This window comes from Vigna angularis, chromosome 5 (assembly GCF_016808095.1).
Source record: "Vigna angularis cultivar LongXiaoDou No.4 chromosome 5, ASM1680809v1, whole genome shotgun sequence".
In the NCBI taxonomy this organism is placed as follows: Eukaryota; Viridiplantae; Streptophyta; class Magnoliopsida; order Fabales; family Fabaceae; genus Vigna; species Vigna angularis.
In genome coordinates this window covers 38,597,843-38,622,787 of record NC_068974.1, presented here as the reverse complement: position 1 = coordinate 38,622,787, position 24,945 = coordinate 38,597,843, and the positions used below count along the sequence as shown (strand labels likewise).

Below are 24,945 nucleotides of genomic sequence, written 5' to 3'. Positions count from 1 at the left end.
AGAAAAATAGAAGGTGAAGAGGAAAGCGAATAAAAATATAAAATAAAGAAGCGAGCAGGAAATAAGGAAAAGGAAAGCATAAAAGAAAACAAGGAAAAGGAGAGCAGAAAAACTTAAAAGAAGAACTGAACAGCATAACGGAAAGAAAGAAGCAAAGAACAGAAAGCGTAAAAAAAAAAAAAAAACAACAGAGAAAGGGAAGAGGGAAAGAAAGGCAGAGAAAGCGAAAAGGAGAAGGAAAGCAGAAACAGAAAGCTAAAGAGTTAAAAGGAAAAGAAAGCATCAAAGGGAAGAGGAAAAGAAGAACAGAAAGCTGAAAGGGGAGGAGGAAAGGAAAAAGGAAGAACGAAAAAAAACTTAAAGGAAAGAAAGAGGATTAAGATCTTAGAGGACTTACCTGGAAGCAGAAGGGCTTGCAGAAGCTGGTCGCAGGAGTCGAACGCCTCCGAAAGCACACGGGGGCAGAGGCTCCTCGCAGAAATCCAGACGCTCAAGGAAGAGAGAGAAGAGAGAGAATAGGGAGAAAGAGAAGGATAGAGAGAGAGCGAGATCGGAAAAATGCCGCTCAGACGCCGAAGGGATACCCGTTTTATAGCTGAGCAAATCCACTGTGGCTACAGTTCCGGTCGCTGCAACCGTCTGGTGTCAGTCTGATTTCTTTCTGAGTTCAAAAAATAAAAAATAAAAAAAATTGAAAATTTGAAAACGGGTAGGGTTTTGTTGGGTCGATCCGGCCCAATACAAGACTTCTTAGATGATCCGATTTCACCAAAAAATAATAAAACAAAATATAAAAAATATGATTAATAGAAAATTTTCAAAAAAATAATAAATGGAGTGATGTAAAATTTGAAGTGTTCAAAATTGTTTTTCATTTGCAGGATAAAGGACATTTTTCAGGTTCATTGGGCCTCATTGTCATGTTTACCTTCTTTGAACCAAATTCTTCTGAAATATAAATTTGAGTGAAGAATTATTTTGGCATGTTTGTAATTTCATATCACACCATTTTGTCTGATTTTATTCCTTCTTCTACATTTTGAATAAATTCAAAAAAAAAAGGAACAGTGCTCGAGCCCATTAGGTCCATTGGCATTCGTGGTTTTCTCTCGAGTCTACTTTTGAAAATATGTCAAAAATATTTTGTTTTCACATTTTTGCTGTTAAATGAGGTATCATTTTGAGATTTGTCAAAAAAAAAAGAGAATTCAAGTTAGATTTCAATTTTAAAGTAGGAATAGTTATCGTTGAGCCCATCTGGGCCCATTTTCAGTGTAATGTTTTCCTTAGTTTTGTTTTCTCAATAAAATAAAACAAAAAAATATTTCCCTCATCATGTTTCATAAATTTCACATAATGTCATACTTCACTTTAAAACAAAAAAAAATGTAAAAGGCAATTTCAGTTCCTTGAGTCGCTCTGATATTGGGTTTGTCCGGCCCATTAGGCTCCCTATCTACATTCATTTTGCTTCAGGTCAAAGTTTGACCCATTTTTCTTTGAAGTCTTGTAAAATAAAAGTCATTCCAAAAATCTCAAAAAAGTATCAAAGTGCAAATTTTCAACAATGTCTTTAGAGTACAATCTTCCAAGTTGTCATGTGTGATTTTCTTTGAATTTGTAGTAAAAAAATCTGAGAATGAAAGATGAACAATTTTGAGCCCATTAGGCCCCGTTGTCATATGTGGTTTCTCTTGAACCAGTGCATCTGAATTTCTGAAAAAAAATAAAAAATGTTTATGAAGATTTTGTGTTTTCAATTCATAATTTCCCTTTCCATTTGTGTGAACAAGTATTTGTGCAAAAAAATAAAAAATAGAGGAATTCACACCCTTGTCATGGTTGTAAAAAGAATAGTGTTGGGCCCATTGAGTCTAGTGGTGTTGCAAAATTTTCTTTAGTTCAATCTTGTGAAATCCTCTTATAACAAAAAAGTGAAAAAAATGAATTTCTTTTAGCTTGTTCCATAAACTATGAAAAATGAAAAAAAATGTTTTCTTTGTAATCTTCTTGTGTCAGGTTCACACGGCTCAGGTCATCTGATACATTGGGTCAATGTGCCTGGTAAGTCCAACTTCCTTCTATGTTACTTCTCCTCAGGTCCGATCCGATCTGGATTTTCCCGTGTCGGAAAGTAAAAAAAAAAAAGATCGGTTCGGAGCCCATTGAGTCCAATTGTCCTTCTCTGTCAAAAAAAAAATACAAAAAGATTTCTTTCCGTAAATTGCATAATTTTCCTTCAGTAATATATTTGTCAAATAAAAAAAACAGCATAAGTGTGAAAGATACAAATTGTTAACAATGTGTTTTAGTACAGTCTTCCAAATTATCAGCATGATTTTCTTGGAATTTGTTGTCAAAAAAAAAATAAGAATTAAAAAAGCCCAGTTCCTACACTGGCCCACAAAAGCCCAGTTCCTACACTAGCCCACAAAAGCCCAGTTCCTACACTGGCCCACAAAAGCCCAGTTCCTACACTGGCCCACAAAAGCCCTGTTTCCACATTGGCCGAAAAATCTCAATTTTCACATTGGCCCAGAGTACTAGGCTGATGCGTACGATCGCACGAGCACTCACACGGCTTTTTTTTTTATTTTTTATTGTTTTGCATAATGAGTACTAGGCTGATGTGTACGATCGCACGAGCACTCACACGGCTTTTTTATTATTTTTTATTGTTTGGGTAACGAGTACTAGGCTGATGCGTACGATCGCAGGAGTACTCATACCGGTATTTATTATTACATGTTTTTTAAAGTTTTATATTTTTTTATTTTTTTATTAAGAAAGAGAGGTGAGTTGAAATATCTATGACGTAAAAATATCAAAAAGCATAGGATAAAATTGTGGTAGAAAATAGGATAAATTTATAAACTAAAAAATGATCGAAATGAATATAAGTAGAATGAAAATAAAATGTGTACCTTGTTAAAGATTTGAAAGATGAAGTAAGACTTTTCTTGTAATAAGTTGTGAGAAGAGGTAGATTGATGGTGAAGAAGATGAATTTGTAGTAGAAATGTGGTATGAGATTTTATATGTACAGAGAGATAGTAAAATGTGAGAGAAAAATGAAGTAGAGTTTTAGGATGAAGAGGTTTGGTGTGTGAGAGAAAGAAGATGGATATTATGTAACTTTTTTCTTGTGTGAAGTGAAGACAATGTAGGTATTTATAGAGTTAAGGATCAAGCAAGTTGATGAATAAAAATAATATAATAAGTTGGTGGAAAATTTAGATGAAATAAAATATAATAAAAAAAAGATGAATAGAAAAAGTTAATGTGGAAAATAAGTGAAAGAAATAATATAAAAAGTTGGTGGAGAAATTAGGTATGGAAATTAAGTGAAAGAAATAATATAAAAAGGTGGTGGAGAAATTAGGTATGGAAATTAAGTGAAAGAAATAATATAAAAAGTTGGTGGAGAAAGTAGGTAAAATAAAATATAGTGAATAGTAAAAGTTAATGTGGAAAATAAGTGAAAGAAATAATATAAAAAGTGGGTGGAAAAATAAGGTGGAGAAAAATGGATAATAAAAAAATGTTGATGGAGAAGATATAATTAAAAAATGTAAGTGGAATAATTAGAAAAGTTGATATATAAAATTAATATGGAAATGATGTGGAAAAAGTAAATGAAAAAGGTAGATGATGTGGAGGGTGAGGTGGATGGTGATGTGGAGAATGGGGTGTGATAAGAAAAGATGGGTGGTGAGGAAGTAAAAAAAAGTGAGATTATTTTGGGCCATTGGATTAAGTGTTTAAAAGAAAATTTAGGGGTGCAAAAAGTAAAATAAATAGTTTTTTCATTTTGGTTTATTTTTTATTATTTTTTTGATTATTTTTTTTTTTGATAAATTATATTTATCCGGACGAAATTGGGTGTTGACAGCTGCCCCTCTTTACTTAGATATTACTGGATAATATGAAAATTTGATATTTTTGTATTATCGGAGTAAAAGCTAAGTAAAGAAAGAAACACTAATTTCGTCTGGATTTCAAAATGGACAATGAACAACAGGAAAGTGAATGAGGTGTCATAACCTCGTGGAGGGTGATCGTAACCCTGTAGAAGTGAATGAGGTGTCATAACCTCATGGAGGGTGTCGTAACCCTATGGAAGTGAATGAGGTGTCATAACCTCATGGAGGGTGTCGTAACCCTATGGAAGTGAATGAGGTGTCATAACCTCGTGGAGGGTGTCGTAACCCTATGGAAGTGAATGAGGTGTCATAACCTCGTGGAGGGTGATCGTAACCCTGTAAAAGTGAATGAGGTGTCATAACCTCATGGAGGGTGTCGTAACCCTATGGAAGTGAATGAGGTGTCATAACCTCATGGAGGGTGTCGTAACCCTATGGAAGTGAATGAGGTGTCATAACCTCGTGGAGGGTGTCGTAACCCTGTGGAAGTGAATGAATGAGGTGTCATAACCTCGTGGAGGGTGATCGTAACCCTATAGAAGTGAATGAGGTGTCGTAACCTCGTGGAGGGTGTCGTAACCCTGTGGAAGAGTGAATGAGGTGTCATAACCTCGTGGAGAGTGATCGTAACCCTGTAGAAGTGAATGAGGTGTCGTAACCTCGTGAAGGGTGTCGTAACCCTGTTGGAAGAGAATGAGGTGTCGTAACCTCGTGGAGGGTGTCGTAACCCTGTGGAACAGTGAATGAGGTGTCATAACCTCGTGGAGGGTGTCGTAACCCTATGGAAGTGAATGATTTGAGTTTGATTGCTGGGCTCGACCATTGCCTTGCAAAGGGTCGAGATACCAATAGCAGAAAGTAAAATTTTTTGATTGTTTTGAATTTGAAATTTGGATTTTGTTGAAATTTTGAGATGTTGAATTTTTTATTTTGATTTTTTTGATTTTGATTTTGATTGATTTTTTTTTTGATTTATTGTTTCTTGAGATAGAAATGAGTGTCCATATATATTTTTTTTTTTAAATGAGAAACATGATTGATGTAAATTTGGAAATTACAGGAGAAAGCTTTGATGCATGCTGATTTTTTTTGTCTTTTTGAAAGAAGAAGATTTGATGAATATTCACGAAAAGAAATTCAAAGTTGATGAAAATATGTACATGATATTGACTCTGATAATTTTTTTTTTTTGAAAGTTTTGAAATCAATAAACAAAGTGTTGCATTTTTGTACAAGGATTTGAAATCTCGATATGTAAGAGAAATATGGTTGATGTAAATTTTGAAATTTGAGGAGAAAACTTTGTTGTATGTTGATGATGATATTTTTTTGTCTTTTTGAAGGAAGGAGATTTGATGAATATACATGGAGACAAAATCAAAGTTGATGAAAATATGTACATGATGTTGAGTTGTGATTTTTTGTTTTACTGGAAGATTATGAAACTATGACACACTTTTTTTTTCTGAGTCAATTTGTTTTCTTTGAAATCATCAAATTTATGAAGATTTAGACCTTCATTTTATTTTTACGATGGATGTTAAACTCTAAAAGTCAAATGTTCAAACTTGTGCGTTCAACATTTTCTTTTGAAACATCAGTGTATGCATGCCTGATATCAAGGGTTGGGACAAATGTGTGGAAGCATTTGGAGAGTACCGGGTTGGCTACTTGGGCCTCTTACTCCTTAAAGCAGTTATAAATGCCAATGTGAGGTTGTAGATACTTTGGAGCATGGTAAAAAGATAGGTATGGACAAATGTATCTGGGAATTGTGAGGGAATAGGTCATGAATCAGGGAGTGAGAATATCATGTGAGATTTACAAATTGCCCCAATTTTGGTGATGATGGATTTTTGAAGTTCGGGGCGAACCAAAATCATGGGAGGCCCAACAAGGGATGCCCCAGTCTTTGTATGAGCTTTGAATATTCAGATGAAAGATTAACAAAGACGCCCAATATTTTGAATGGGTTAAAACACATGAAACTCACAGAGTTGTCCCTAGTTTTGGGTATGAGTCAATTAGGCGAGGTTCAAAAAGAGGTTGCCCCTCACTGAAGGAAAAGATGGACTCAAAATCATACAAAGCCCCAAAGTGTTTGCCCCTGTTTTGAGGGTGGATTTATGAATTTTAGTGCAGACAAATCTGAGAGGCCCAACAATGGATGCCCCGGTCTTGGTACGAACCTTGAATATACAGATGAAACAAATGTGAGACTAACAAAGTTGCCCAATATTCTGAATGGGCCGGGCCGAAACATATGAAACTCACATAGTTGCCCTGGTTTTGAAGAGTTGGCGGAAAGGTTATGTAACTCTTACAAGGTTACCCCTAGTTTGGGACTCGGGGGAGGAGTTTGAATATGATATGAATGTGTTCAAAAATTTGTGATGGATATGGAAATGATTGGCTTGAAAGGATTGCCCCAATTGGCTTGATTTTCCTTTGTATAATCTTGATTAATAGGGAGTTCCCTTCTTCCGAGGACATTTGTTTTTTTTTATTTTTTTTTTTAACAACTCCATTGTTAGCCATTTTGTCTTGTCTCAAAATTAAGCTTTATGAAAGGTTAAGCAACCATTATTCAATCTGTGTGGACTTTTATTGGGCTTGTAATGTGGCTTGGGCTGAAGGGTATTGAAAGAAATGATATAAAGGCTCAAATAAATTTTTGTGGGTTATTTGAAACAAGAGTTACCATCTGCACCTTGTATCAGTCATTCGTCAACACTGTTGACTTTCTTTGCTAATTTGCAAATTTCACTCTTTGTTTGTCATCACTTTGTGATTCTTTCCGTTTTTACTTCAATTTTGAGGAATTCTCTTCATTTGATCACTAAGTGTGTTCTTTTGTAATCTGAGTCGACTTCTACTGTGATGGTAACCCTTGTTTGGGTAAATTTTGAAAAGAAATTTCTCATTGTCTCAAATTTGGTATCAAAGGATATATTTTGTTTTTTGTTTTTGGATGAAGAAAAATGGCCACACATCATTTCAAATTTTGATTGATTTATTTTCAAAAGATTAATTAGGAGACAAGACTAAATGATCTCAACAAGAGTCATTCATTTTTTTTTATTTATTCATTTTTTTCTTGTTTTTGTTTTGTCCTAACAGATTTAGGAATCTCCCAAATGAAAGCCAGTGGAGGTAATGGAAAATCTGCCCCAGTGTAAAACTTTGTGTTTATTATTTGGGCTCAACAACATGATGGGGCCAATCTCTAGGTATAGCGAGGGCTGAAGGATGATGTTTTCAAGCAATGCACACACAGATATCTCTTAAGAATATGTGATTTAAACATTTGACTACAGGAGATTATGACATCCATTACATTTTATTTGAAATCTCATAAAATGGACGATTTGCATCGAAAACAATTGACTCAACTTTTGCGTATTTTTTTTATGCATGAAGAAAAGTAATATGAAATGAAAATGATGATACTAGTTGAAAAACAATTTTTTTTTTGTTTTTTTTTATTATTGGGCTTTGCGGACCAGTCTGAAAACTGGATCTTGCGGACCGATGTGGAAAATGGGCTTTGTGAGCCATTGGAAAAATTGAGATTTCTTGGCCAATGGAAACTGGGCCTTGCGGGTCAGCATATGAACTGAGTTTTGCAGGCCAGTATGGGAAATAGGTTTTGAGAGCTATTGTGGAAATTGAGATTTTTGGCCAATGGAAACTGGGCCTTGCGGGTCAGCATGGAAGCTGGGCTTTGCAAGCCAGTATGGGAAATGAGCTTTATGAGCTATTGTAGAAATTGAGATTTTTGGCCTTTGTGGAAACTGGGCCTTGCGGGTCAGCATGGAAGCTGGGCTTTGCAAGCCAGTATGGGAAATGGGCTTTATGAGCTATTGTAGAAATTGAGATTTTTGGCCTTTGTGGAAACTGGGCCTTGCGGATCAGCATGGAAGCTGGGCTTTGCAAGCCAGTATGGGAAATGGGCTTTTCTGGGCCAATGTGAAATCTGAGATTTTTTGGCCAATGTGGAAACTGGGCCTTGCGAACCAGCATAGAAACTGGGCTTTGCAAGCCAGTATAGGAAATGGGCTTTTCTGGGCCAATGTGAAATCTGAGATTTTTCAAAATATGGGGCAACTTTGTTAATCTCACATTTGTTTCATCTACATATTCAAAGTTCGTACCAAGACCGGGGCATCCCTTGTTGGGCCTCTCAGATTTGTCCGCACTGAAATTCATAAATCCACCCTCAAAACAGGGGCAGACGCTTTGGGGCTTTATATGATTTTGAGTCCATCTTATCATTCGTAAACCCAAAGTGGGGGCAACCTCTTTTTGAACATCGCTTAATTGACTCATACCCAAAACTAGGGACAACTCTGTGAGTTTCATGTGTTTTGACCCATTCAAAATATTGGGCGTCTTTGTTAATCTTTCATCTGAATATTCAAAGCTCATACAAAGACTGGGGCATCCCTTGTTGGGCCTCGCATGATCTTGGTTCGCCCCGAACTTCAAAAATCTAAAACCACCAAAATTAAGGCAATTTGCAAATCTCACATGATATTCTCACTCCCTGATTCATGACTTATTCCCTCATAATTCACAGATACATTTGTCCATACCCGTCTTTTACCATGCCCCCAAACTGGGGCAACTTCTGAGTATCCACTACCTTACATTGGCATGTGTAACTGTTTTAAGGAGTAAGAGGCCCAAGTAGCCAACCCAGTACTCTCCACATCCTTCCAATCGTCCTCCATACATTTGTCCCAACCCTTGATATCAGACATGCATACACTGATGTTTCAAAAGAAAATGTTGAACGCACAAGTTTGAACATTTGACTTTTAGAGTTTAACATCCATCGTAAAAATAAAATGAAGGTCTAAATCTTCATAAATTTGATGATTTCAAAGAAAACAAATTGACTCAGAAAAAAAAAGTGTGTCATAGTTTCATAATCTTCCAGTAAAACAAAAAATCACAACTCAACATCATGTACATATTTTCATCAACTTTGATTTTGTCTCCATGTATATTCATCAAATCTCCTTCCTTCAAAAAGACAAAAAAAAATCATCATCAACATACAACAAAGTTTTCTCCTCAAATTTCAAAATTTACATCAACCATATTTCTCTTACATATCGAGATTTCAAATCCTTGTACAAAAATGCAACACTTTGTTTATTGATTTCAAAACTTTCAAAAAAAAAAAATCATCAGAGTCAATATCATGTACATATTTTCATCAACTTTGAATTTCTTTTCGTGAATATTCATCAAATCTTCTTCTTTCAAAAAGACAAAAAAAATCAACATGCATCAAAGCTTTCTCCTGTAATTTCCAAATTTACATCAATCATGTTTCTCATTTCAAAAAAAAATATATATATGGACACTCATTTCTATCTCAAGAAACAATAAATCAAAAAAAAAATCAATCAAAATCAAAATCAAAAAAATCAAAATAAAAAATTCAACATCTCAAAATTTCAACAAAATCCAAATTTCAAATTCAAAACAATCAAAAAATTTTACTTTCTGCTATTGGTATCTCGGCCCTCTGCAAGGCAATGGTCGAGTCCAGCAATCAAACTCATTCACTTCCACAGGGTTACGACACCCTCCACGAGGTTATGACACCTCATTCACTTCCACAGAGTTACGACACCCTCCACGAGGTTATGACACCTCATTCACTTCTACAGGGTTACGATCACCCTCCACGAGGTTATGACACCTCATTCACTTCCACAGGGTTACGACACCCTCCACGATGTTATGACACCTCATTCACTTCTACAGGGTTACGATCACCCTCCACGAGGTTATGACACCTCATTCACTTCCACAGGGTTACGACACCCTCCACGAGGTTATGACACCTCATTCACTTCTACAGGGTTATGATCACCCTCCACGAGGTTATGACACCTCATTCACTTCTACAGGGTTACGACACCCTCCACGAGGTTATGACACCTCATTCACTTCCACAGGGTTACGACACCCTCCACGAGGTTATGACACTTCATTCACTTCTACAGGGTTACGATCACCCTCCACGAGGTTATGACACCTCATTCACTTCCATAGGGTTACGACACCCTCCACGAGGTTATGACACCTCATTCACTTTCCTGTTGTTCATTGTCCATTTTGAAATCCAGACGAAATTAGTGTTTCTTTCTTTACTTAGCTTTTACTCTGATAATACAAAAATATCAAATTTTCATATTATCCAGTAATATCTGAGTAAAGAGGGGCAGGTGTCAACACCCAATTTCTTCCGGATAAATATAATTTATAAAAAAAAAAATAATCAAAAAAATAATCAAAAATAAACCAAAATGAAAAAACTATTTATTTTACTTTTTGCACCCCTAAATTTTCTTTTAAACACTTAATCCAATGGCCCAAAATAATCTCACTTTTTTTACTTCCTTACCACCCATCTTTTCTTATCACACCCCATTCTCCACATCACCATCCACCTCACCCTCCACATCATCTACCTTTTTCATTTACTTTTTCCACATCATTTCCATATTAATTTTTATATCAACTTTTCTAATTATTCCACTTACATTTTTTAATTATATCTTCTCCATCAACATTTTTTTATTATCCATTTTTCTCCACCTTATTTTTCCACCCACTTTTTATATTATTTCTTTCACTTATTTTCCACATTAACTTTTACTATTCACTATATTTTATTTTACCTACTTTCTCCACCAACTTTTTATATTATTTCTTTCACTTAATTTTCATACCTAATTTCTCCACCACCTTTTTATATTATTTCTTTCACTTAATTTCCATACCTAATTTCTCCACCAACTTTTTATATTATTTCTTTCACTTATTTTCCACATTAACTTTTACTATTCACTATATTTTATTTTACCTACTTTCTCCACCAACTTTTTATATTATTTCTTTCACTTAATTTCCATACCTAATTTCTCCACCACCTTTTTATATTATTTCTTTCACTTAATTTCCATACCTAATTTCTCCACCAACTTTTTATATTATTTCTTTCACTTATTTTCCACATTAACTTTTAATATTCACTATATTTTATTTCACCTAATTTTTCCACAAACTTTTTATATTATTTCTTTCACTTATTTTCCACATTAACTTTTTCTATTCATCTTTTTTTTATTATATTTTATTTCATCTAAATTTTCCACCAACTTATTATATTATTTTTATTCATCAACTTTCTTCATCCTTAACTCTATAAATACCTACATTCTCTTCACTTCACACAAAAAAAAAGTTACATAATATCCATCTTCTTTCTCTCACAAACCAAACCTCTTCATCCCAAAACTCTACTTCATTTTTCTCTCACATTTTACTATCTCTCTATACATAAAAAATCTCATACCACATTTCTACTACAAATTCATCTTCTTCACCATCAATCTACCTCTTCTCACAACTTATTACAAGCAAAGTCTTGCTTCATCTTTCAAATCTTTAACAAGGTACACATTTTCTTTTCATTCTACTTATATTCATTTTGATCATTTTTTAGTTTATAAATTTATCCTATTTTCTACCACAATTTTATCCTATGCTTTTTGATATTTTTACGTCATAGATATTTCAACTCACCTCTCTTTCTTAATAAAAAATAAAAAATATAAAACTTTAAAAAACATGTAATAATAAATATCGGTATGAGTACTTGTGCGATCGTACGCATCAGCCTAATGCTCATTACGCAAAAAAATTTAAATATTACATCGAAAAATACCAAAAAATATAAAAATCTTCAAAATCTAAAAACATCCACATTTTCAAACAACAATCAATATTGCTAGCCAGAACTACGTGATCCTTGATTCTCCATCAGAAGTGGAGATACGTAGGAGCAAGGCTAGCCCTTGTCAGGTTCATTTTCCCAAAAATCCAAAATCATTTTCCAAACAAATCTCAAAGCAATTTCCCAAACAAACTTTTCAAGAAAATTCTAAAAGAACTACGTACCCCTGATTTCTCACATGAGAATACGTAGGAACAAGGTCAATCCTTGTCGGGCTTCCTGAAAAATAAAAAAATATTTTTTTCTTTGCATTGTCTTGTAATTTTATTTTCGAGGAATAATAATCATTTTAAAAACCACATCGACTTTGCACGTTTAATTAAAGGTACTGCCTTCAGGCAGGCGTTGTAGGGTGCTAATACCTTCCCTACACGTAACCGACTCCCGAACTTCGAATCTCATGTTCGTAGACCATTGCCTTATCATTTTATGGTTTTTCCGTAGTTTTCCAGAATAAACTATGGTGGCGACTCCAAATCTCTTTTTCAAAACATTGTAACAACGTTTCTATTTTTCGGATCGTCGTCCCGTCGCGATCCCGGTTGCGACAAAAACTATTTTTCTAATTTTTAACTCTTTATTAAAAAATGAACTTTCATTCTGTTTATATTTTAATTTGGAATTGTTTCAATACACTTAATAATTTTACACCACAATCATGACAAAGTTTCGAGATTAAAAAAACAATATTTCAAATATATCAACCAATGATATAACCTTATAAAGATGAAAACAAAGTTTCAAACATTTATCATTCTTCTCCCAATGAGTCTTAATTAAAAAACTTATTCTAATAGGCGCAATAATCCTATAAAAATATAAAAGATTAGCAAGAGTTGTATTTTTTATATATTTTTTATATTAGTTGTTTAAGTTTTTTTTCTTTTTACCTAGATCAAGAAATATATTTAACAAGGTTTTTTCAAAATAATAATTAAAACGGGAGTATGGATAAAACTTCAATGAAATATGTTTATTTCGGCTGTCTTAATTGTACTTGGGAAGCTAATTAGGGTATGGGAAACATAAAAGCATCTATCTAATGTTGTTTAGAACAAACAGGGGATTATAAATAACATGTAAAATAATTTAGTGAGAGTTGCTTTTAAAAATATAAAAATAAAATAAAATATTGAATTCAATTGTATTTCAAAAGCTAAACTTATTAAATAATTATATTTTTTAAAACTTTTTAAAGAATATTCTTAAAAATATTACCCTGTCATCTTTTTGGCTTTGGGATACTTGGGCGATAATATCAAACACACGTGGTTCTAACTCCACTTTGTTATTTTATCGAGATGAACAGAAGTGCAGTAGGGACCGTAATGCAAAAATATTAGGGTGAGGGACCATGTGGTAATAAGGAAGTGTTCCAAAAGGATACATACAAACAATATGAAAAACTGATTGCTATGTCTTAATCGTTTATGAACTGTAATTGAATCCAGCATTTATATTTTCATTAATGAATATCATTATGCTAAATCAAAAGAGGAAAAGGATTAATCAGAAAATGATTGGTCGAATAATAGGAAGTTAGAAATCCAAAAAGGAAAACCTGATATGGGGGATACAGGAGTTTTAACTCTGCTAAGTGAGTTCAAATTATTTATTGTCTTATATTACAATTGTTTGCATGTTTTCACATAATAAATGTAAAACTGGTATAATTAAATTAAATTAAATTCTTAAAACTCTATTCAAAATGAGTTGGGATGTGATTAGGATAAGATTGATCTGTTAAAAATAAATTAGTTTCTTTTTAATATATTTCAGTTATTTTTTTTATTTATTTTTTACAATCTCTAAATCTCTATAGTAATTTTTGAATTTCACATTATGTTTTATTAATATATAATTTTTCTTCACTTCAAACATTTTTTTAATGTTGAATATTTTAAAAAAATTATAGTTTAAAAATTTTATTGTATAATGACAGTTTTTTATTATCTAATAAAAAGGTAATTTTTATAACAATTAATGTAATAATTATTTTTTACAGATTTTTAAAAACGAAAATTAATTTATACTCGTTTCTAATAATGAAAATTATTATTTTTAGAGATTATATAAATATTTGTTTTATAAAAACTATTTAAAATAATTTTTTAATTATAATAATATTTTAAACATAATTTCATTATTTTGTAAAGTTGAAAATGTAATATATACAGAGTTTGTTTAAACTTAAAAGTAAAATAATTTTAAAAAAATATTCAAATAAGTCATTTTTATAAATTTAAAAATTACTTCCATCTAAATGCAATCCTAAAAACATTTTCTTTTAATTATTTAATGTTTTAAAAGCTTTTATGAACTTATTTAATAAATTATTCAAAAAAAATTATATATAAATAAGTTTTTAACTTATTTTTAATTTTGACATCTAAGATAAAAAACATAATGAAAATTTAGTATTTCATAACAAAAAATTGTTCTTGAACAATAAAAGAATTTAGTTTGGGAAAAGAATTTCCTAATGATCTACTCTAGAAAAAAATTCAAAATTGAAGTGTAACAAAAAAATAAATCCCACACTACCAAATGAATAATTAAACTCAAATATAACAAATATCAATAAAAAATTGCTTTTATTTAGAAAACAAAACCGATCTAGATCTAAGTTTAAAACTCGTCTCCCGCAAACACAAGCATAATATTGAATGATCTTTATTTGAAAAAAGAAAATGGCATTCCTCATGTATAGCTGCTAAGATCTCAAACTACGACCAAACTAGTGTCTATATATATATATATATATATGTATAGCTGTTCCTTCTGAGAAACACCACCACCATAACATGTTTTCGTCAATACTAAGACATCGCATAGATAATACACGAAATAAATTTAGTATCCGACAGAAACCTAGTTAAGCCAAAATACTAAACTACGGTCATAACATCAGAATGTTGAAGGGAAGGTACTGCAGAGGCAAACTATCGACAAAAAGCATATTTGTAGGTAGGTTTGCAATCGACAGAATCGTATGTACATTAAGGGAAGTTGACTTCAGAAGCAGCACAAACTTACGACAGCAGGCTTCAAAATACCCTTCAAACACTCCCTAAAAAATTATAGTTGCCAATCTATGGGATGACTACCCATTTGCTCCAGAAGTTGGTTAGTGCGAGAGAAGTGCCTGCTCAGATAAAATTAAACCAAATGAAATGAAATAAATAAATTGTTTATGTCGATGAAGGAAAATTTATCAGTCGTTTTTTTTTCAAATATCAATTGCATCTCAAGATCTAAGCTAAATCCTGCATTGATTTTACAATGCTAATAGTGAGCTTGGTTGAGTATGTGAGGAGTGCAATTCTAGATAAAAATGCAAATGAAAGAAAATGACAATGTATTCCAGACTTTTATGTTTTCTAATATACCTGACCAAGTATACCCTAATAGTGTGTTTGAATGAAGTAATTTAAAAGAGTAACTCATTTATTTGGAGAATTTTTTTTTAAAGTAAATTGAGTTATTTGAACGAGAAAATTGAAAGAAAATTTAAAAGTAGGAAATTTTATAAGGTATTTTGAATAATGAAAACAATAAAATTTGAATTTTACTTAAAAAGGAGTAAATTGGAATTCCACAACCAACCCCTCCATCTTTACACACATTGAAAAAATAAATAAATTGTTAAATATTATTTGAATATCTAAATTTGACTTTTTTTTTTCAATTTTTAAAATTTTCATTTTAAAATAAATATTTTTGATATAGAATTTTACCTTGAAAGAGAAATCCAATTACTTTATAGAAACAAGAAAATTGAAATGTAAGATATTTTAATCACTCCATAAAAACAAAATATATAAAAAATGAAAAGAATAACTTGCAAGTAATTCAATTATAATCTATTTCAATTCGTGAATTATTGAAATCCCTACTCCAAATACAATATAAATATTCGCTTTTTTTAATGTCGCAGACTCCAAAAGGAAGTATTTCGAAACAATTAATTTTTATAAATGTAAGAAGTTATCAAGTATTGTTGCACATATTCCTTCCAAATCAGAAGTTATTTACACTAGCCGTTAGCCTATTTATTAGCTCTTTTACATAAACATAAATAACGGTCATGAACGTCTGGTTAATATATTATACAAACAATGCAAAACAATTAGAAGTTTGAACATATTATCACTCACAGTGATATCAACAATGAATCAGTGGAAAAATGGGTTCTTAATCCCTACAGTTTCTGTTAAACTTGGCTTTAATCCTATAACTTTGGTAATTGATGAATTAGTCCTTTTTATGCATAACCAAGTTTCTCCAAAAGTACAGGTACTAAAATTTATTTTCCAAGTTTAAATTATACTGCATAACAACGTTACCTGCAGCCAAAGAAGCCTCTACTTGCAGACAAACCAGAAGGATGTGCAGCTGTAAGAACGTGATGCTTTGTTGCATCGATTAACCTGAGAATATGACAATCACAAGTTCATCAACTAGTTTTCACCGAATTTATTTTCCAGGCAAGGAAAGAAAAGCATCCAATTTAGTTTAAGAAAACAAATTCCAAAAAGCAGCCAGCAGTTAATAAATGCACAGTTGCAGCAACTTGATCATCCATATCTCAAAAATAAAAATTTACTCCGATATCTAGTTTTTTATGCAGAATTTGGAAAATTTGTCAAGGAAACTATTGAAAGCCCTGCTCACTCTTTGCTGGTTTGTTCCAAAGACTTGCTATAGTGTTACACAGTTGTAGTACCTGGATTTCTCCCGAGCAGAATTTCCCCACAACAAAAACACAACTCCCTCCCTCTTCTGTGAGATTGTCTTGATAACAGCATCAGTAAATTGTTCCCAGCCTTTTTTGGCATGAGAATTTGCTTGATGCTTCCTGACTGAAATCAAAAGTTCAATACTAGTAAGACACACCACTACAATACAAGGATAAAATAATAAGTCATCGACATACTTGATTAGAAGTCAACAAAAACTAAAGGTCTAACCTGTGAGAACAGCATTGAGCAAGAGAACACCCTGAAATAAAGTTCAAATGATCAGATATAGTATTTCAAAAACTACTCTCACAGAACGTAGTCACACATTATGTTAATATAACTACACTCATATAACTTGGCTTTCATAGCACAAACTCGTCAAACTTCTACAACAATCCATATTTGTATTTAACGGGCACCCTTTTTAAGGCGGGACTTTATTTATTGACATATAGTTTATCTTCAAATCATACAAAACATTTGAAGGAAACGTTTAAGAGGCCTTATCCATTAAATATACTGCCTTAATTTGGATAAAGTTTTGTAAAAGTTCTTATTATAGAAGAAATAAAGAGATAAAATGAAACAAACTTCTCCCATTAGTTAAAATCAATTTATGGATTTTAGCTCTTAGAAAATTTAGATGCGAGAATTTCTATAAAAAAAACCGAAGTACATATACTGATGTCAAGTTATACGAAAAATTTGATCCATTATACCTCACAATTTTGTTCTTACCCACACTAAACATATCATTGGAGATGACCTAACGCAGAAAGAACTATCAAAAGACGAGAAAGGCTAAGCTTCATCACGCATGACAATTACTATGTACTTTACATTTGATAATAGTTATCAAGCATTCATCCATAAATAATGAATATACATCGATCACTATTCTTTTAAAAAACTATACAGGGAGTACTAGTTAGGCAGACACTAGCAAGAAATACAATAGGTTCAGTGCATGGATGTAAATACGAAGTGGATAAAATTGAAATCGATCCACTTGAAAGTACCATTGCAATGTTTGAAAAAAGACAAATCCCTCACATAACTCAGATGCATGCAGGAGAACGTACCTGCACAGCCCATTTTTGAAGATTTCCATGGGGTGGAATGGTGCAACCAAGGTCTTGGTGAAGCTCCTTGAATATATTCACCAAACTGGAAGGGACTTTAATTCCCTCAGGAACTGAGAATGAGAGCCCCATTGCTTGACCAGGTCCATGATAAGGGTCCTAAACATTAAATAAAAAAACCCACAAATCACTAAAAGAGAGACAATCTGGGCTCCTTGGATAAAGTTCAACAAAATTACTTAAAAGAGAGAAAAAAAAAACAAATCTAACTTCTTCTATTAGTTTAAAATCAATTTATGCGCTTCAGCATTTAAAGATCAAGTTTGATATTGCAGTTGAGGATGCAAGCGCAGTTTTGTCATGTTTTTGAAACTGCAGGAATCTGAGAAAAAGTACAGGTAACTTGACAACAATTGCGGCCATGCCGCACTGTAATAACTCGTTAGGGAGCTTCTACTTAAGCTAAGGAAGCACTTGGAACATAGACGAAAATTACACTATTTTCATAATCAATTATAACAAACATTGAATTATAATTCGTTTTGCTTGGATGCAGTAATAAATAAATAAAGAACTTTTTTTATAGTTTCTTACTAAATTTCAGCCCAAAACTCAAACATATTTTGTAAAAATATTTTACTTAAAAATTATTGAAACTGAAGAAAAAAAAATCCAAATATGTGTATAACTTTATTTTAAATTTATGGAAAAAGTATTGTGTTTTTAATTTTGGTTTTCTTTTCTGGAGAATACCAACAAATTTGTCGAAACAACATCAAACGCGACATATAATGAAAGAAAACCACACAAAAATGGAAGAACCTGGCCAAGGATGACAGCTTTGACTCTATGAAAAGGGGTAGAATTAAGGGCGTTGAAAATCAAGTGCGTGGGAGGGTATACGACGTCATCGTGGCTTGAAATCTCACTTTCCACGAACTTCGAGAGAGTCAGTGCATAAGGTTTCTGAAGTTCACCAGGGATAGCGTCCAACCATGTTTCCTCCACCAGCAACTCCTCCAGCTTCACGCCACTTAGACCTACGAACCATCACAAAAACGCTGCGTTTTAAACCATCACAAACGGGAGTGCATTTCCAAAACGAGAGAAGTTACCTTTGGTCTTGGAGACCCTCTCGACGCAGAGTTTGAGATTCCGTTTGGACTTGGCGAGGAGCTTGTTGTATTCCACGCGCAAGTTCTGGTCAACAGAGAGGGTGGAGGCGTTGGCGTCACCGGATTTGCAGGATTGGGGGAGCGAGGGCTTCAAGCGCTTCGAAGCGGGTTGGAAAAAGTCCGTTAGGGTTCTGGAAGCCATTTCGTTCCTCTTCTCAATGGCGGGAAGCGAATGAGTTGTGTTTTTGTTCTTTTTCGTACTATTTATATGAATGCCTTAAAATACTTATGTATTATATATATATATATATATATATATATATATATATATATATATATATATATATATATATATATATATATATATATATATATATATACATATATATATATATATATATATATTAGCTACATGTTTGGCTATGAACTAAATCGACCCGATCCTATTAAACCTAACCAAATCGGATCCAATAAGATCGAACTCGACTTGATCGAACCAAACCAAATCGGATCCAACAAGATCGAATTTGACTTGATCGAACCAAACTTAATCGAACCGAACTGAATTCAACTGAGCTGAATCAAATCATACTGAACTGAACCCAATTGAATCCAACCGAACCGAACCCAACTCAATCGAACTGACCCAACCCAATCAAACGGAACCCAACCTAATTGAACCAAACCCAACCCAACCCAATCGAACCAAACCAAACCCAACCCAACTCAATCGACCAAAATATAACCCAAACCATCCCAACCTAAACAACCCAACTGAACATAACCGAACCGAACCCAACCCAACCCAAACGAACCCAATCAAACCCAACCAAATCCAACCCAACCCAGTCCAGTCCAACCGAATCGAACCCAACCCAACCGAACCAAACCAAACCCAATCGAACCAAACCGAACCATATCGAACTGAACCCAATCCAACCCAACCGAATCAAACTAAACCTTATCGAACTGAACTCAACCCAACCCAATCAAACCCAATCCAACCCAATCAAACCCAACCGAATCGAACCCAACCGAACCGAACCGTACTGAACCTTACCAAACTGAACCCAACCGAACTCAACCCACCCCAACCGAACCCATCCCAACCAATCCCAACCCAACCCAACCCAACTCAATCGAACAAAATAGAACCCAAACCAACACAACTCAATCAAACAAAATATAACCCAACCCAACCGAATCCAACCAAACCGAACAGAACAGAACTGAACGCAAAACAACCCAACCTAACGAAACCGAACCCAACAGATCCCAACCAATCAGAGTCAAACCAAACCGAACCCAACCCAACCCCACCCAAACGAACCCAACCCAACCGAACCCAACCCAACCGAACCCAACCCAACCAACCCACCCCACCCCATCCTAACCAAATCGAACCCCACCCAAACCAACCCAACCCAATCGAACCCATCCCAACCGAACGCAAACCAACCCAACCCAACCCAACCCAACCAACACCAACCCAACCCAACCAACACCAACCCAACCAATACGAACCCAACCCAACCGAAACCAACCCAACCCAATCGAACCGAACCCAACGTAACCCAACCCAACCCAACCGAACCCATACCAACACAACTCAACCCAACCCAACTGAATCGAAACCAACCGAATCCAACCAAATCGAACAGAACATAATCGAACCCAACCCAACCCAACCGAACCCAAACGAACCCAACCGAACCGAACAGAACAGAACCAAATCGAACCGAACCCAACCGAACCCAACCGAACCCAAGTCAACCCAAGCCAACCCAAAAGAACCCAAACGAACTGAACCGATCCTAACCCAACCAAACCCAACCCAACTCAACCCAACCGAACCCAACCCAACTGTATAGAACATAACTGAACCGAACCGAACCGAACCAAACCCAACCCAACCCAACCGAACTGAACCGAAACCAGCCGAATCCAACCAAACTGAACAAAACATAACCGAACCCAATCTAACCCAACCCAACCTAATCGAACGCAACCGAATCGAACAAATCAAAACCGAACCGAACCCAACCCAACCCAACAGATCCCAACCAAACTGAACCGGACCGAATCGAACCCAACCCAACCCAGTCGAACCCAACCCAACCCAACTCAACCCCTCACCACCCAACCCAACTCAACCCCTCACCACCCAACCCAACCCCCAACCCAACCCAACCCCACCCCAACCCCCAACCCAACCTAACCCCACCCCACCCCTACTCCCAACCCCACCGGGCTCAACCTGACCAAAACCGAATCAAAATGAATCGAACTATCCTGATTTGACACGAATCGACTTGAACTTAACCAAACACATCCCAACCAAACCCGAACCGAGCCAAACCAAGTCGAACTGAACCAAGTTAAATCAAATTGAATGAAACAAAACTGAGTCGAGTTTATCAAAACCAAATCGAACAAACCGAACTGAACCTTACCAAATTGAACCGAGAGGAGCCAAGTCAAACCAAATCAAGTCGAGTCGAATCGAACGAACTTAACCAAACCAAACTGAATCAAGTTGAGCCCAACTAAAGTGAATAAAACTAAATCAAGTCCAACCAAACCAAACCAAATAAGCTGAGTTGAGCTGAGTTATGCTTAGTTGAATCGAACCAAACTGAATCACACTAAACCAAACCAAACCAACCAAATCGAAACTAAATTGAGATAAAATAAGAATAAAGGGACCAAATTGAGACTAATGCAATGACTTATGACTTTGTCGATGTCCTATCACACTATCATTGCCACGTGACCCAATATTAGTTTGAGAGATGACCCAGTATGGTATTATGGACTATCCAATTAAGATTAAAAAATCATTGGGTATGATTAAGTTTCCATTGTGAACAAAGTCTTTTATATTCCAATTCATTAATGACTCAAAAAAAATAGAATTAAATTTACTAAATTAATGTTCTTTATTAGAATTCGGTATCAACACAATGAAGTATTTGAAAATTCATTATGAAGTCAATATAGTACAAAATTAACGACTTTAATTAATGACCAATAAGAATAGCTCTTAGACTAAATATAAAACTATATTCAATGATATATGTAACCATTTAATTATTAGGTTACAAATATCTCTATATCCCCACCCTAATCCACCTATAATGTGTTTCTAAACCATTAAAATAAAATGCCACGCTTAAACGATGTCCAAACAAGGTCATGTAGTCATACATTTTACATAACATCACATCTAATTCCATTTATAATAAAAAAAAATTAACCTATTTTCGAGCTAAGTCGTTGTTAAATTATTTATGTGCCCTATATTTATTACGAAATATATTTGTGAGACATTAATGCAGGGATAATTTAGAATGAAAGCAGAATTTGTTATAATTAAAAAAATATCTACTTGTTAGCTAAAAGTGTGAAGTTAATTTGTCTTTTATAAATTGGAACAGAAGCATATTATTAGCTATGAAATAAAGGAGCTTAAGTTAGCAATTGAAAGTTCTCATGTCACCTGTTAGCTAAAATTTGTTCTTCTAACATGGATAAAAAAATCCATAACTTGGATGAAACGGCAACCACGTTTTGCAGTTGCATTGATCTAGGAAAAACTTGTGCGGCGTTGGCTGAAAACATAGAAGAAAGTTTGGATTTAGTATTTTAAAGCAGGCAGATCATCACAGAACGGATCGAAAACGCCTAATAACACTCTTACTATAGACAATCATCTGCGCTGCGAGTAGTCTGCTGATGTCATGTTAAAAGATGGCCTTCCACAATTACACATTGCTACATTGCTGAAGCTCTAACAAAACTAGAAAATATGAAGGTGCATCTTTCAGAAGAACCTGTGGGTTACCCTGTTCAGCCTGCGCGAACGACAGGAAAGCTGAAGAAAATAAACATCTGACCACTAAATATACAAATAATGACCTTTAGCTAGTTCCAACTCGGACAAGTGAAAAGTGAAAGAAAATAAAGCATACGAGTTTCCCATGGTCAAGAATCAGAATGTTGTCCATATTTAAAACAGTTGAAATCCGGTGAGTAATTGTGAGAACTGTCATTCCTTTGCATTCACCGGATATGGTAATTTGCAGCAGTGAAACAGTTTGAATGTCTACATTGGCTGTCCATTCATTCAAATAGAGAACCTAAAAGGGCAAAAGGAACCTCTCAATTACCTAATGATCAGATTTGGAAGTGGTGTGTGATATTTTGTTGACATACCAACATCCAGAAGCTTTTGTTCTATGTAGTATCTATTGAAGATTCCACATTGGTTACATTTATGAATAAATTGCAATGTGTAAGTGGACCGACGACTTCTGCTTTACTTACCCGGAGTGAATCATGTAGTTGATTCTTACAACTAGCAAAACTTAGTAAGATAGACCATAATACTATATTGAAAAATGAAATTGAATTCTAATTCAATTTAAATCAATTTTTAAGATAAAATTTGTATTCGTTTATTTTTTATAATTTGGTTGCAAGATATCCAACAATATACAACAGACTATAGGAAACTTGCCTCGTAAGAAGATACTATCATCAATAAAAAAGACAAAAAATCCTTAAATCATCATTCTTACCTTGGAAGATTTCAAAAGTGCACGGGCGAGGCAAAGAAGTTGCCGCTGGCCAACTGAAAATGACATCCCTCCTTCCTTTACAAGAAGGTCCAGCCCTCCAGCTGCTTCTACTTCTTCTTTCACATGGCACTTTTCCAATGCATTCCAAATTTTTAAGTCATCATTCATTTTGAAAGGATGTAGGTTATCCCTAGAATATTGAGAATACAGGGCATAAGTAGAGATGAAATGTAAGTGCAGTCAGAACAAATGCTAATGCAGTTTCTTCTTGAAAAGAATGCAAGAACATTGTCATTGAGAAGGAGCTAAATCGGAGTTTGCGTCAGAACTATTAAGTAAAAAAAATCCAAATAAAGTACCTTTAATGATCCTTCGAACAAAAATGGACTCTGACGAACAATGGCGAAATGTGTACGTAGTTCTCTGACAGAAATATTTTTAATATCCACGCCATCAATTGAGATAGAGCCTGTACATATTGGAATAAGACAGAAAAGAGCATTTAACACACTGGACTTTCCAGCTCCTGTTCTTCCAATTATTCCAACCTGAATACACGTCGTCTAATTAGTATTAAACATAATGGGTGTTAAACCTAAGAAAACTTCAGTACAAATTCAAAAGTAGTTTACTGACTTGTGTCCCTCCAGCAATTCTAAAACTAAGATTGCAGAGTGCAGCTGGCAAAGATGGTAAATATTTCAAAGTAACACACTGGAATTCGATAAATCCTTGATTTGGCCAATCTTGATTCAAGTATAGGCCTCCAGTTTGTTCTTCTTGAGGAATGTCCATGTACTATTAAACATTAAACGGATATTAGGCGTCAGCGTATATATGTCTAAAGACGTTTCAATAAAGGGAAATAAGTCTTGTTCATACTTGAAGAGTTCTTTCAATTGAAACCATTTCCTTTTCTGTTTCGTGAAGCTTGACAAAAAACTCTCCAATAAGGACACAATTGGAGCTGCATATGAGAGGGCCAATTCTACCCGTGGAAAAAAAGTTACATGTTCAACTTTGATATAAATTTGTTGATCAAATCAAAGATTTAATTAAAGGATAGCAAACAAACCAATCCTGGGGTACCAAAGTTGATGGGCAGACTGCCACGAGATCCAACAACAGCCATCACAGCTATGAAAGAGATGATAAATGCACCTAATTGCTGGAAGCAAGTAATTATTAGCAACAACCAATACTCCAGATTTAATACAAATTCAAATTTAAGCTTTGGATGTACTGTATTGTTGCACGTGTAAATCTTATAAAGTGTAAAATGTTTTAGGTGAATTGCTGTATTTTCTCATTTTAAAGTGTTAATAAATATACTCGAATCAAAAGACATACCTGAAGACGCAAGGAAAGCCACAAACTTGACACTATCTCTGTGTAGGAAGTCTTCTGATACAAGGTTATATGTTCAGTGAATTTGGTAAAGAAAAAGTCCTGGTAAAAATGATCATTGTATTATAGTTAATTAGTTGCACTATCTCGCATTGCTAGTATAAATTTTCACAGTACATATGACAAGCAACTAATGCATGCAGAAGACCAAAGAAAAAAACAACTTCCCATTACTGGCCGGCTATCGCCCCCACGATTGTCCTCTTTTTTGCGCCGTTCCACCATTATTCACCCGCGGACAGAGCCCCGCCTGTTCCAAGTCGCGCGCCCTCTCCAT

The 24,945-nt window shown here is 34.3% G+C and overlaps 1 protein-coding gene and 1 pseudogene across 1 annotated transcript; both read right to left on the bottom strand.

The window, feature by feature from the left end:
* Positions 1-14,469: 14,469 nt before the first annotated feature.
* LOC108339480 (uracil-DNA glycosylase, mitochondrial) lies at positions 14,470-18,958 on the bottom strand. The gene is made up of 7 exons (XM_017576606.2): positions 18,682-18,958; positions 18,389-18,606; positions 17,567-17,725; positions 16,713-16,743; positions 16,469-16,604; positions 16,089-16,172; positions 14,470-14,887 (listed from the first exon to the last, which is right to left on the bottom strand). Exons 1-7 carry the CDS (start codon positions 18,881-18,883, stop codon positions 14,821-14,823), a joined length of 897 nt encoding a protein of 298 aa, XP_017432095.1. The 5' UTR covers positions 18,884-18,958; the 3' UTR covers positions 14,470-14,820.
* Positions 18,959-22,392: 3,434 nt separating this feature from the next.
* Positions 22,393-24,945, bottom strand: LOC108339478 (ABC transporter C family member 13-like; annotated as a pseudogene).

Coding starts and splice junctions, on each gene's coding strand:
- LOC108339480 (XM_017576606.2), bottom strand. CDS start 18,883: ATGGCTTCCAGAACCCTAACGGACTTTTTCCAACCCGCTTCGAAGCGC. Junction 16,744..17,566: donor TTCAAAAATGGGCTGTGCAG/GTACGTTCTCCT, acceptor ACTTTATTTCAG/GGTGTTCTCTTGCTCAATGC. Junction 16,173..16,468: donor TCTGCTCGGGAGAAATCCAG/GTACTACAACTG, acceptor TCATATTCTCAG/GTTAATCGATGCAACAAAGC.